Genomic DNA, 14,422 nt, shown 5'->3' on the forward strand with positions numbered 1-14,422 from the left:
ATGCAACCAGCCAGCCGGGCAGCCAGGCGGAGCAGCCCTTAGGGGGAGGGGGGGGGGGGGGGGGGGGCCTGACCAGCCGGGACCAGCCGCCGTGATGTGATGTGAAGTGTGTATCCATTACAAACCCCTTCTCCTTTGATTTAGACGTCGGCCCTCCGCCCGTGTTTGTGTGTATTTGTGTGTGTTTGTGTGTGTGTGTGTGTGTGCTGTGTGAAGGCGCGACCACAATGGCTCTGGGCCCGCCGTCGCTCCTCTCAGTACGAACAACAAAACCACAGCGGAAAATAACCAGCGCTCCCCTGTTCTGGGACAAACCAACGTCGGGCTTGACGACGGTGGCGATCGGGGTCCTGATTACACTCTTGTTTAATTACTTATGATCGATATTTAAGTTGTGACGTCACAACATCCAGACGTTCCCACTCATACTTCTCTAAACGTGGCATCGGGTTATACTTCAGGTTTGCAGTCCTGTCTTCTATCTCCAGATGGCCCGTGTTTGAAGACCTCCTGCTTAACCAACGCAGTCCCGTGCAGAGGAGGTGTCTGTCCAGCGCTATTAAGCGGTCAGGAGCGTTGGTGTGATCTCCACACCGCCGCACTGCTGTAGAACACCAGGCCGTCCACTCCACTGCACACCCCCTACTGGAGCTTGAGTGGGACTGTGTCTGTCTTAGTGAGTGTGTGTGCGTAGTCGTGTGTGTGTCCGTAGTCATGTGAGTGAGTGGGTGAGCGTTTATGCGTGCGGGTGCGTGAGTGTGACCGTGTGAAATTATGCGTGTGTGGTGATGTGAGTGTGGATGTGCGTGCGTGCGCGCGTGTGGTTGCGTGCATGCATGTAGGTGCGTGTCGTGAATGTGAGTGCGAGTGTGTGCATTACGTGTGCGTGTGTGTGTGCGAGTGTGTACCTTGTTGAGCGCGCCCGCCCCGGTCAGGATGATGTGGGAGTTGTCCACCTGGATGGTCCTCTGGCCCAGACGCACCAGGTACGCCCCGATGCCAATGGCCCGGCACGTCACCTGGGAGTGAGAGGGTGAGGGGGTGAGAGGGTGAGAGGGAGAAGGAACGAAAGGAGGAGGATGAGAGGGTGAATTCATTAAATAATCAGAATGAATGAAGAATTAGTGTGTGACTGGTTGTGAATGAGTGAATGTATGACTGAATGAGTGAGTGAATGTTCGTCAATCAATGGGTGCAGGTATTAGTGAATAAGTGTGAGCTATCTTTGTTGTCTACGGTTAATGGGTTAACCTAGTGATTGTTAGTGCTTAGCACTTAGTTGTATGAACAACCTTACTACCGACAGCGATTTATTGTCGTTTCTCTTACTTCTGACAAATGCACTGATAGTAAGTCGCTTTGGATAAAAACGTCTGCTAAACGCCCTAAATAAATATAGATGTAAACGTGTGTGAATGGGTGATTTTTTTACTCTACGTCTGAGGGTTGAATATGTTTTTACCATACATACCCCATACAGAAATCACAATACTGTAGTAACCAGGTTTGAATTAAGACAGGAGAGGTGGCGTGTGGATGAATGAGCGTATGAACGTTATGAAGGTATGAATAGAGTTGTGCTCCTCACCAGGTTCATGGTGATGATCTCGTCGTAGGCCAGGGACGACTCTCCAGCGATCATCCCGGAGCCCTTCAGGTTCTCCACCCCCAAACCCTCCTCCTTACCGATGATGTCTGTGATCCTGTACCTAGAGACCCCCCCAAACACACACAAGGTTAGCACTCCCTAGTACTGGACCCCCAACACACACAAGGTTAACACTCCCATAGTACTGGACCCCCAACACACCCAAGGTTAACACACCCATAGTACTGGACCCCCAACACACACAAGGTTAACACACCCATAGTACTGGACCCCCAACACACACAAGGTTAACACACCCATAGTACTGGACCCCCAACACACACAAGGTTAACACACCCATAGTACTGGACCCCCAACACACACAAGGTTAACACACCCATAGTACTGGACCCCCAACACACACAAGGTTAACACACCCATAGTAATGGACCACACACACACACACACACATTTACACTGCTTTAATTTCCCTTAGCACACACACACACACACACACACACACACACACACACACACACACACACACACACACACACACACACACACACACACACACACACACACACACACACACACACACACACACACACACACGATGATGAGGGGTTGATGATGAGGGGTGAATGATGAGGGGTGAATGATGAGGGGTGAATGATGAGGGGTTGATGATGATGAAGCCACACCTGGATTCCCCTTCGTCCTCCACGTGTTCACACTGAACTGAGTTCAGCGCTGAGACCTTCTTGTAGTCCTGGGGGGTCAGGTACAGGTACTTGAAGCCCTGCAGGAACACACACACCCCGTCCAGACACGCTTCAGAACCACAAACCGGTTCAGAATCTCTTCAGAACCCAAACCAACTTGGAACAAAACCAGTTTCGAAGAACCAAAAGCCACTTGGAATACAAACCAGTTCAGAACCACAAACCAACTTGGAACTGAAACCAGTTTAGAATCCAAACCAGTTTAGAACCCAAACCAACTTGGAACTCAAACCAGTTTAGAATCCAAACCAGTTTAGAACCCAAACCAACTTGGAACTCAAACCAGTTTAGAATCCAAACCAACTTGGAACTCAAACCAGTTTAGAATCCAAACCAGTTTAGAACCCAAACCAACTTGGAACTCAATTCAATGAAGAATCTCTTTAGAACCAAACCGGTTCAGAATCCCCTTAGAACCAAACACGTTTAGAACCCAATCCAACCTAAGACTCAAACCAGTTCAGGATCAGTCAGGAACACAAACAAACTGGGAACCCAACCAGCGTAGAACCAGTCCGGTGGCACCGGCGACCCTGCGCCGTACCTTGTAGGGGTCGGCGGGGTCCTGCCACGCCACGTGGAACATGTGCCTGATCTCCTCGGCCAGGCCGATGCGGGCGCCGCTGTTGGCGGCGATGTAGACGCGCGGGATGCCGTCGGCGCGCGCCATCTCCGACGCCTGCAGGAACAGGACGTCCTCCTGCGGCCCGAAGGACCCGATCTTGTGCGTGATGTCGTTGCTGATGACGACCACCTCGCGGCCCGACGGGTACTCCGGCGTGCGCATGGTCATCCGCCACGCCACCATGCCGATCTGGGGGGGGGGGGGAGAGATGGGTCAGAGGGCGGAGCCCCGATGTAACCATGGGAACAGAAGGTCCCCGGATCTAGAGTCGGGGATCCATAAAGTCCATCTCCTCGTGTGTTCGTTGATATTAACAGTTGTGTGGTTTGTTTTAATGATTAAAAAATGGAAAGGTTTGGAGACGTAACCTGAGACATCCTTGCAGTTATCATCACATTAAGGTTGAAATTGTTTGGAAAAGATTGGAGTATAAAAGAGAAGTTGTGCATTATGGTTCAGGGGAAACGAACAGCCTTCGTTATATAAAAACAATTTGACTGTTTAACCGAACAAACGAGCCACAGATGTGCAGAGCCACCTAGAGGGCAGAGGAGGTATTACACATTCTAGCTGTACTTATTATGGATACAGGCTGTAGTTATTATAGATACAGGCTGTAGTTATTATAGATACAGGCTGTAGTTATTATAGATTCAGGTTGTAGTTATTATAGATACAGGCTGTAGTTATTATAGATACAGGCTGTAGTTATTATAGATACAGGCTGTAGTTATTATAGATACAGGCTGTAGTTATTATAGATTCAGGCTGTAGTTATTATAGATTCAGGTTGTAGCTATTATAGATACAGGCTGTAGTTATTATAGATACAGGCTGTAGTTATTATAGATACAGGCTGTTCTGGCAGTCATGAAAAGACTGAAGGTCTGAAGGATATATACATAGACAGGTGGAAAGACAGAGACAGAGAGACAGAGAGAGAGTCAGATGATGAGGAGAGAGAGCAAGAGAGAGAGTTTATGAAAGCTGGAAAAAGAGACAGATTATAAGAGACCGAGAGAGACAGAGAGAGGGAGACAGATGATGAGAGAGAGAGAGAGAGACAGATTGAGGGAGAGACAGACGATGAGAGAAAGACAGATGATGAGAGAGAGAGACAGATGATGAGAGAGAGAGAGAGAGACAGTTTACGATGAGAGAGAGGCAGATAATGAGAGGGCCAGAGAGGGGGCCAGACGATGACAATGAGAGAGACATAAACTGAGCAAAAGACAGACGTGGAGACGGACAGGGTCCCACCTCGTTGCCGCCGGGCAGCCGGTTCATCTGCACCAGCTGGCCCTGGGGGTCCAGAACCAGCTCGGTGAAGGTCAGCAGCTCAGAGGGCAGAGGGCACTTGGGCAGGTCGGCGAAGGCACTGCAGGAGGCCCAGTGCTTCTTCAGGGCCTGGACACACACAGTTTTTTTATGAACAACATGTGGTTTACTATGACCGAGAAACCCCAACATCAACAAGGTTCAACTTGATCTCCTCGCTCTGACCAACGGTACAACTCTTATTAATCAGAGTGAATGTAAAGTAACACATTGATTAACATCCTATAGTAGTAGTATAGTAGTAGTAGTCTGACAGTGATGGGTAAAGCGCGGCTGTTGAAGAACATCTCCCAGCACCTGATATAAAAACTAGAGCTGTCAGTTAAACGCGTTATTAACGGCGTTAACGCAAACCAATTTTAACGGCGTTAAAAAAATTATCGCGGGATTAACGCAATTATTTCATTTGAAAAAACACAATTATTTTTTTTTTTTCTTTGGCTCAAAACAAAGAAGCAGTCGTTTAATTGCACTATAGGCTCTTTTTTTGTATCGTCCTGTTTTTATCAGTATATGCCAATGTTGTTATCAATAAAAAATCATTTGCACAAGGCAAGCCGATGCACTTCACCATGTTGATAAGAGAATTAAAATGAGAAGAATTATGGGACAAAAAAATCAAGGGATATTTAGCATAGAAAAAGAAATTGCGATTAATCGCGATTAATCATGATTTAACTATGACATTAATGCGATTAATCACGATTAAATATTTTAATCGCTTGACAGCTCTAATAAAACCCCTTTTAAACAAAGATCAGTCTCCTGTACCTCCTGGGACGAGGCTTGAAGAGTCTTACTCAGGGACACCTCAACACTCAGCTAGGAAGAGCTGGGGATCGAACTAGCAACCTTTCGGTTACAAGACAGCTTCTCTATCTCATGAGCTAAGCCGACCTTGATGAGGCTTGCGTGAGGCCTACCTGTGTGAGGCTGAGCGTGGTGAGGGTGTGTGAGGCCTACCTGTCTGAGACATGTGTGAGGGTGTGTGAGGCCTACCTGTCTGAGACGTGTGTGAGGTAGTGTGAGGGTGGGTGAGGCCTACCTGTCTGAGGTGTGTGTGTGAGGGTGTGAGAGGCCTACCTGTCTGAGGTGTGTGTGAGGGTGTGTGAGGCCTACCTGTCTGAGGTGTGTGTGTGAGGGTGTGAGAGGCCTACCTGTCTGAGGTGTGTGTGTGTGAGGGTGTGAGAGGCCTACCTGTCTGAGATGTGTGTGTGTGTGAGGCCTACAGGTCTGAGGCTGAGCGTGGTGAGGGTGTGTGAGGCCTACCAGTCTGAGGTGTGTGTGAGGGTGTGAGAGGCCTACCTGTCTGAGGTGTGTGTGTGGGAGGGTGTGAGAGGCCTACCTGTCTGAACATCTCGGGGAAGTCGTATACGTAGGTTGTGCCCAGGCTCTGGGCCTGGAAGCGCTTGGACTGCAGCAGGTCCTTGGTGACGTAGGGCGTGTTGATCAGCATGCCGTGCAGCGGGCCCTGCTTGTCCCCGTAGGCCTGGAACATGATCTGGACACACAGGGGGGAGACGGTCAGGAGGGGAGGGAGGGAGATGGGTCCGGGGGAGGGAGACGGGGTCTCCAGAGAAACGACGTCAAACAATCGCCAAACAACGAGAACCAAAAGAGCAATGAGATGAAGTGAAGAAGAGAGTGTGTTTTATTTCTGCTGGCTGGGATAAGGGCTGTGTCTTAGCCCTACTGTGTCATTATGGTCTGCTGCTGTTTTCACTGTGGGACTTTTGATAATGTAAAGCACATTTTGAAAAGCGTGTTACCGTTCATTTTCACGCATACTTTGATTGTTGACATTGAATCGCTAGTTTATCTGATGTGACTTTAGTGGTTATAAATGATCAGATATCAGATGGCTTCACATGTTCATCTCTTAACTCACCTCCACATAACATTGGGATATATTTGTAGTGTCTCGTTGAAACAGTTTTGTTTCCACTTTACACACAAATTCAACCAAAAACAAACCAACATAACAGTGACATGAAAGACGACACACAACAAACGACAACAAATGGCCCCAATGTCTGTGGTGGATGGTATGGATGGAGAGGGGCTCACCTCACCTCAAGACCCCTCACCGGACCAGCGCGGACGGCCCTCACACACTCATCTCTACTCACTCAGCCCCCACACACACACACTCAGCTACACACACACTCACCTCCACTCAACACACTCCGCTCCCACTATAATCATCTCCACACACACTCCCAGCCACTAAATCTAGTTCTGTTCATCTCCTCGTCTCTGTTTCTGTTCCCTTCAGGTTCTGAGGACAGGGCGCGGAGATACTAATGAAACCACCTGTCCAGGGTGTCGGACTCCCAGTCACTGGATCCGCCTCCCTGAGGCTGACCGCCTCCCTCAAGGCAACTTTGAGCAAGAAGCGCTAACCACTGGCTTCCCCTAACTGCCCCGTACCTGCCCCGTACCTGCCCCATACCTGCCCCCTACCTGCCCCCTACCTGCCCCCTACCTGCCCCGTACCTGCCCCGTACCTGCCCCATACCTGCCCCGTACCTGCCCCCTAACTGCCCCCTACCTGCCCCCTACCTGCCCCGTACCTGCCCCGTACCTGCCCCATACCTGCCCCATACCTGCCCCATACCTGCCCCGTACCTGCCCCATACCTGCCCCATACCTGCCCCGTACCTGCCCCATACCTGCCCCCTACCTGCCCCCTACCTGCCCCCTACCTGCCCCATACCTGCCCCGTACCTGCCCCATACCTGCCCCGTACCTGCCCCATACCTGCCCCCTACCTGCCCCATACCTGCCCCATACCTGCCCCGTACCTGCCCCCTAACTGCCCCGTACCTGCCCCCTACCTGCCCCTCACAGCCCCTCCCTGCCATCCTTAGTCTGAATAAGTTGCTGAGGGGGAAATAAATTACAAAATGTATAAATAAATGTATTTATTGAATACTACATAATAAGGAGAGGGTGGGGAAGGAGAAGGAGGAGGAGGGGGAGGTGGAGGAGAGAGGGTGAGGTGGAGGTGGAGGAGAGAGGGTGAGGTGGAGGAGGAGGAGGAGGTGGAGGTGGTGGAGGAGAAGGAGGAGGAGGGGGAGGTGGAGGAGAGAGGGTGAGGTGGAGGTGGAGGAGGAGGAGAGAGGGTGAGGTGGAGGTGGAGGAGGAGGAGGGTGAGGTGGAGGTGGAGGAGGAGGAGGGGGAGGTGGAGGAGGAGGAGGGTGAGGTGGAGGTGGAGGAGGAGGAGGGTGAGGTGGAGGAGGAGGAGGAGAGGGTGAGGTGGAGGTGGAGGAGGTGGAGGTGGAGGAGAGAGGGTGAGGTGGAGGTGGAGGAGAGAGGGTGAGGTGGAGGTGGAGGAGGAGGAGGGTGAGGTGGAGGAGAGAGGGTGAGGTGGAGGTGGAGGAGGAGGAGGTGGAGGTGGAGGAGGAGGAGGTGGAGGTGGAGGAGAGAGGGTGAGGTGGAGGTGGAGGAGAGAGGGTGAGGTGGAGGTGGAGGAGGAGGAGGAGGTGGAGGTGGAGGAGAGAGGGTGAGGTGGAGGTGGAGGAGAGAGGGTGAGGTGGAGGTGGTGGAGGAGAGAGGGTGAGGTGGAGGAGAGAGGGTGAGGTGGAGGTGGTGGAGGAGAGAGGGTGAGGTGGAGGTGGAGGAGGAGGAGGGGGAGGTGGAGGAGAGAGGGGGAGGTGGAGGTGGAGGAGGGTGAGGTGGTGGAGGAGAGAGGGTGAGGTGGAGGTGGAGGAGGAGGAGGAGAGAGGGTGAGGTGGAGGTGGAGGAGGAGGAGGGTGAGGTGGAGGAGAGAGGGGGAGGTGGAGGTGGAGGAGAGAGGTTGAGGTGGAGGTGGAGGAGGGGCAGATGGAGGATGAGTGTGAGCGCCCCACCTGTCGGTCTTTGGGCCCCACCTGTCCCGTCCTGGAGTCGGTGACCTCCTTGTACAGGCTGATGTCCAGGTAGTAGCCCGACTCGTTGGTGAGGAAGAGGCGGATGGGGATCTGGTGGCCGGTGGGCGTCAGGCGGATGTTGATCTTCAGCTCGGCCTGCAGCACCCGCAGCTTCCAGAGGCGGCTGCCGTAACGCATCACCATGGAGCGCACTGACTCCTCGATCTGGAGGAGGAGGAGGAGGGAGACATGAGGAAGAGGAGCGCATCCCCATGGAGCGCACCGACTCCTCGATCTGGGGGCGCGGCGGGGGTTAGGAGGCACGCACAGGGAGAGGATGGGGGTTCTACGTCAGGGCTAGGGTTCTACGTCATGGCGAGTGTTCTATTTTAGTATTCTACGTAAGGGTTAGGATTCTAAGTCAGGGTGACTGTTCTACGTCAGGGTTGGTGTTCTACATCAGGGTTGGTGTTCTACATCAGGGTGACTGTTCTACGTCAGGGTTGGTGTTCTACGTCAGGGTTGGTGTTCTACGTCAGGGTTGGTGTTCTACGTAAGGGTTAGGATTCTAAGTCAGGGTTACTGTTCTACGTCAGGGTTGGTGTTCTACGTCAGGGTGACTGTTCTACGTCAGGGTTGGTGTTCTACGTCAGGGTGACTGTTCTACGTCAGGGTGACTGTTCTTCGTCAGGGCTAGTGTTCTACGTCAGTCTCGACAGGGTTAAGGTTCTATGTCAGGGTTCCACTGCAGGGCTAGTGTTCTACGTCAGGGTTGGTGTTCTACGTCAGGGTTGGTGTTCTACGTCTGGGCTAGTGTTCTACGTCAGGGTTAAGGTTCTACGTCAGGGTGTTCTACGTCAGGGTTGGTGTTCTACGTCAGGGTTAGGGTTCTACGTCAGGGTTCTACGTCAGGGTTCTACGTCAGGTGGCGGGGGCTGACCTTGGAGGGGTCCATGATGACGGTGGGGACGAAGTTGAGGAATATGTGGTTGCAGTCGGTCCTGACGGTGGTGTTGTTGAAGGCCACCTCCAGCTCGTCCATGGCCTCCAGCAGCAGACGCTCCGCCTCGTTGTGGAGGTACTCGAAGGAGGCCTCCTGTAGGGGGACACACCCATCAGGACCAGGTCTGACCAGGACCAGGTCTAACCCAGGACCAGGTCTGACCCGGGACCAGGTCTAACCCAGGACCAGGTCTGACCCGGGACCAGGTCTAACCCAGGACCAGGTCTAACCCGGGACCAGGTCTGACCCGGGACCAGGTCTGACCAGGACCTGGTCTAACCCAGGACCAGGACCCACCTTGAGGACCAGGTCTGTCCCAGGACCAGGTCTGACCAGGACCAGGTCTGACAGGATCAGGTCTAACCCAGGACCAGGTCTAACCCAGGACCAGGTCTAACCCAGGACCAGGTCTAACCCAGGACCAGGTCTGACCCAGGACCAGGTCCACGGGGACCAGGTCGAGGCCCAGGGGGACCAGGTCGAGGTCCAGGAGGCGGGACCCACCTTGGTGACGAGGTCCGAGTGGCGGATGATGGCGCGGACGAAGAAGCGGTAGTCGGTGACCTCGATGCCCTGCTCCACGCGGGCGGCTCCCAGGTACAGGTGCATCTTGTGGTTGGCGCAGGGGATGGCCGTCAGAGCGAAGTTCCTCATGCGGTTCAGCTCCAGCTGGAAGGCCAGCGCAGGCTCCAGGTGGCGGTAGATCCGGTCCTCCTCGAACTACAGGGGGGAGACCGTCAGAGGGAGACCGTCAGAGAGACGTCAGGGGGGAGACCGTCAGGGGGGAGACCGTCAGAGACAACGTCAGGGGAGACCGTCAGAGGGGAGACCGTCAGAGAGCTGTCAGGGGGGAGACCGTCAGGGGGGAGACCGTCAGGGGGGAGACCGTCAGAGAGACGTCAGGGGGGAGACCGTCAGGGGGGAGACCGTCAGAGGGAGACCGTCAGGGGGGAGACCGTCAGAGAGACGTCAGGGGGGAGACCGTCAGGGGGGAGACCGTCAGGGGGAGACCGTCAGAGAGACGTCAGGGGGGAGACCGTCAGGGGGGAGACCGTCAGGGGGAGACCGTCAGAGGGAGACCATCAGGAGGGAGACCGTCAGGGGGGAGACCGTCAGGGGGGAGACCGTCAGGGGGGAGACTGTCAGGGGGGAGACCGTCAGAGACACTGTCAGGGGAGACCGTCAGGCGAGACACCATCATAGCCGTACCTCGTTATAATGCCCCCTCAACTTGGAACGCACTACAGAAAAAAACTGCAACTTAATCTGTTCACCGCCCTTTCTGATTTTAAATGAAGTGTTGCAGACACTTTACATGACCAATGTGAATGGGTCTAGGGTGTCTTTTAATAGCCTGCATATGTTTCCTGTTTTTATGTTTTTATGTTTTTATGTTGTGTTTTTCTGTTTTTCTCTGTCTTTAGCTAGGAGCTGCCTTTCTTGGCTCACTTGTAAAGGAGACTACTGTCTCAACGTGACTACCCTGGTGAAACAAAGGATAAAAAAGAAAACACCAGGTCCAACAGCACCAGAAGAAGAGGCCTGAGGATGTGTCCGGTGCATTGTTCCTCTGTGTGAGCTGATGTATTTACGGGTCGCAGGACATCACAGACTCACACGCTACAGATCTTTGACCAGCTGTTATTAAATCATAAATCAGTAAAGGTTTGAAATGTCGGATAGAGGTCTCATTAAGATGGGGTCGCAAGAAGGTTAAGACCTGAACAAAGGTCAGAAGGTTATGAACCACTGGCGTAGTGATCGCCGTTCGAAAGGTTCTGGGTTCTAAACCCTATGTCCACTTTAAGGTCCCTTTGACCCCTACCCATTCATTAGACATGAATCCAGGAAAAAGATTCACCGCACGTCTCTCTGGATGGAAGCGTCTAACTAGTGGACCAGTGGGAGTAATGTAAAGTGTTCTTCTGGGGGTGCTTCTCCTTATCTACACTACAAGGCAGCGCTGCTACACGTCAGAGCTACCAGGGAAGCAGGGCTATCACAGCGGTCATTAGCAGCAGCCAATCAGCAGTTGAGATTAGCACGATTTCAGAAGTGGAAGCGGGAAGATGCCTTTGAGCCACGCGCCCGCATTAAGTCAATTAACGCCAAGGCAATCTCCATCTTGGACGCTCTCCTAATGGGTGTCATCTCTCTTAAATGGGAGACATAATTAAATAGTTCATTACTTTAATGAGTTTCCGTGGCGACGCTGAAGAGAGCCAAACGAGGGGGCTGGTGGGAGAGCGATCGTGATGTACACCAATGTGTACTACAATGTGTGTGCGTGTGTGCGCGTGTGTGTGTGTGTGTCATTCATCTTCCTTATGAAGGTTTATATTTAGAAGTTTAAACATTATTTCTATATTGATATATCTTTTTTTAAATATACATTACTTTAAACGTGCTAATGTACTCGAGGAATTTCTTACGTTGTCTGTCACTCGCTACGGTGTGTGTGTGTGTGTGTCATTCATCTTGCTTATGAAGGTTTATATTTAGAAGTTTAAACATTATTTCTATTTAAATATACATTACTTTAAACACGCTAATGAACTCAAGGAAACGCTTACATTGTCAGTCCCTCGCTACGGTGTGTGTGTGTGTGTGTGTGTGTGTGTGTGTGTGTGTGTGTGTGTGTGTGTGTGTGTGTGTGTGTGTGTGTACCTTGTCTCTCGCTCGGAACGTGAAGAACTTCGGAAACTCTCTCTGTGGGAGAGAGTGGTAGTGAGAGGGAGGGAGGGAGGGAGGGAGGGAGGGAGGGACAGAAGGAAAGAAGTGTTGAGTTAACAACAACACAGAAGGTCCACAACATCATGTAAATGCCCCCGCCCCCTCCCCCCTGCCCCAGCGCTGTGTTGTGGTTGGGCGGACAGCACATGCATTTAAAGTGCATCATTTGGCTGAGCGGCCCGCACAGTCGCCTTGAAACCAAATCACGGAGCGCGGGTCGGAGCCGGGAACGCCGCCGCGGCTCAAGTGAGCGTCGATCGGCGTTCATCAAAAGCTCGTTTACATTCAGAGGACCCCTCGCTCCCCCCCCCCCCCCCCCATCCCGCAGTAATGGGGGCGCTGTCCGGCCTCCGGCGTGAATCAGCGTGTATTCACACGGACCGCTTGAGCACATAATGACGACGGAGGGAAACACACGATGTGTAACCCCCCCCCCCCCCGCCCCCCTCCACACAACCAACTGACAACCCAGCGCGCTCATGAATTAAACATCGCCTCTTTCACCCCACATTTCCACTTCAGGGCGGGCGGGCTGGGCCTTTGTTTTTTTTCGTGACCCTGAGAGACACCGCCTCTCGACCAATCAGAGGGCCGTTCATCACCTCCCCCCCCCAGGACTCGTTGGTAAACACAAACGGCGCCGGCAGAACCGCACACTCACACGGACGCACGTCACGCCGGCGGTAGGCGCCGTGCGGTCGGAAGGGGGGCGGTGATTCAGCGGTGGGGAGGGGGTGAGAGGAGGGAGGGGGTGAGGGGAGGGAGGGGGTGAGGGGAGGGAGGAGGTGAGAGGAGGGAGGGGGTGAGGGGAGGGAGGGGGTGAGGGGAGGGAGGGGGTGAGGGGGTGAGAGGAGGGAGGGGGTGAGGGGGTGAGAGGAGGGAGGGGGTGAGGGGAGGGAGGGGGTGAGAGGAGGGAGGGGGTGAGAGGAGGGAGGGGGTGAGGGGAGGGAGGGGGTGAGAGGAGGGAGGGGGTGAGGGGAGGGAGGGGGTGAGAGGAGGGAGGGGGTGAGGGGGTGAGGGGAGGGAGGGGGTGAGGGGAGGGAGGGGGTGAGGAGAGGGAGGGGGTGAGAGGAGGGAGGGGGTGAGAGGAGGGAGGGGGTGAGAGGAGGGAGGGGGTGAGGGGAGGGAGGGGGTGAGGGGAGGGAGGGGGTGAGAGGAGGGAGGGGGTGAGAGGAGGGAGGGGGTGAGGGGAGGCGTATGGGAGTGAGTGCGTGGTAATCGTCGGTGAGGGTGAGTCGGCTGCTGGCGTACGGCGGTCTCGCTGAGCGCGGGCTTCAGGCGGTGGCGGCGGCGGCGGCAGCGGCGGCGATTACGGCTCATCAGACGGCGGGTCGGGGGGAAATCACGGCTCTATTGTGGAGGCGGCGGAGCGGAGGCGTCTTCAGGGCGTAACCCGGGGTTTGGATCCTCTGTCATTATCATCAGGGTGTGTTGCACCACCAGGGAGAGGCGGTGAGGAGGTGCTTATGTCGGAGAGGAGGAGTAAATGCTAATCGCGCTGTGAGCTAGCGGTGGAGGTGGTGGTGGTGGTGGTGGTGGTGGAGGAGGAGGATGGGGGTCTGAAACGTTACTACCTTACGGTAAAAAGCTGAATCCCTACAAAACGTTTGCTCCTCTATCCGGGGGACGTAGTGACACATATCAGAGGTAGGGAGACTTCAATATTGAAGAATCTCGGCTGATGGAAAACTGTGCAACATGCCGAAAAAACTGAAGAGGATCTTCCACAACTCATGCGTCTTTGAGGAAAGTTTTGTTGACTTCCCCGGCCCCATGAACATACTCACATGGAACCTCTGGTCCACCTCACAGTTGACCTGCTTTCTGAAGTCCTGCAGAGCAGGCAGAGAGACGGGAGGAATGGGAGAGGCAAGCGTACGGGGAATGGAAAACCAGATTTCAGATCACACAGCAGCAATTAGTGCTACTGCATTGAAACAGGAACACTCGCATGCACATTCCAGGGTAATTCAATTGTTGTTGGTGATTTCAGGGATTAGGCTAGCTGCCAAACGGGAGCTCTTCAAAGGAGCTCTTCAGAACGGCCTACAGGGAGGACAGAGGGAGGGGGTTTCCGCGGACGTGGACATGCAGACCGCCTACCTTCTGCGCCACCAGGAAGGTAAGCCTTCGGATGCCGTGCTCGAACAGCAGCAATTTCTGCGGGGAGAGAGAAGAGAAGACGGCCGAGCGAGGGTGAGGATACAGTGTCCCGAGCGAATGAGGTGGAGGAGGAGAGGAAGAGGCCGATCAGCTGACCTTCGACTGGGTGAACTCCCGGAACATGGCGGCCAGCCCGTCGTCCTCGATGTCGCTGTCCGTCTTGATGGCCACGTTCAGGATGTGGATGGGCTCGTCCACGATGCTCTGGGGGGGGGGGGGGGAACAACAGTCTGACTTCACCACCGCACGGACACCATCTTGTAGGGTTCTGGTGGTCTGAGAGGGGAGCTTCCCATCAACTGCTAACTGTCAACTGCTAGCAAAAAAATACTAACT

The 14,422-nt window shown here is 53.9% G+C and overlaps 1 protein-coding gene across 12 annotated transcripts in view; it reads right to left on the minus strand.

Moving 5' to 3' along the window:
• acaca (acetyl-CoA carboxylase alpha) overlaps nt 1-14,422 on the minus strand; it is a 59,946-nt gene that overhangs the window by 16,549 nt on the left and 28,975 nt on the right. For 4 of the 12 annotated variants that reach the window (XM_030361164.1, XM_030361163.1, XM_030361157.1 and 1 more), the window contains 13 exons: nt 14,183-14,290; nt 14,027-14,083; nt 13,711-13,755; nt 11,858-11,899; nt 9,695-9,910; nt 9,128-9,283; nt 8,188-8,412; nt 5,682-5,837; nt 4,259-4,405; nt 2,918-3,187; nt 2,293-2,390; nt 1,589-1,709; nt 909-1,019 (listed from right to left, as the gene is read on the minus strand). In XM_030361164.1, coding sequence (XP_030217024.1) covers nt 909-1,019; nt 1,589-1,709; nt 2,293-2,390; nt 2,918-3,187; nt 4,259-4,405; nt 5,682-5,837; nt 8,188-8,412; nt 9,128-9,283; nt 9,695-9,910; nt 11,858-11,899; nt 13,711-13,755; nt 14,027-14,083; nt 14,183-14,290 — 1,752 coding nt within the window. The remainder of the gene's footprint in view (nt 1-908; nt 1,020-1,588; nt 1,710-2,292; nt 2,391-2,917; nt 3,188-4,258; nt 4,406-5,681; nt 5,838-8,187; nt 8,413-9,127; nt 9,284-9,694; nt 9,911-11,857; nt 11,900-13,710; nt 13,756-14,026; nt 14,084-14,182; nt 14,291-14,422) is intronic. The other 8 variants (XM_030361166.1, XM_030361162.1, XM_030361161.1 and 5 more) reach the window with 3 other exon arrangements.

Source organism: Gadus morhua, chromosome 7 (assembly GCF_902167405.1).
Source record: "Gadus morhua chromosome 7, gadMor3.0, whole genome shotgun sequence".
Taxonomy (NCBI): domain Eukaryota; kingdom Metazoa; phylum Chordata; class Actinopteri; order Gadiformes; family Gadidae; genus Gadus; species Gadus morhua.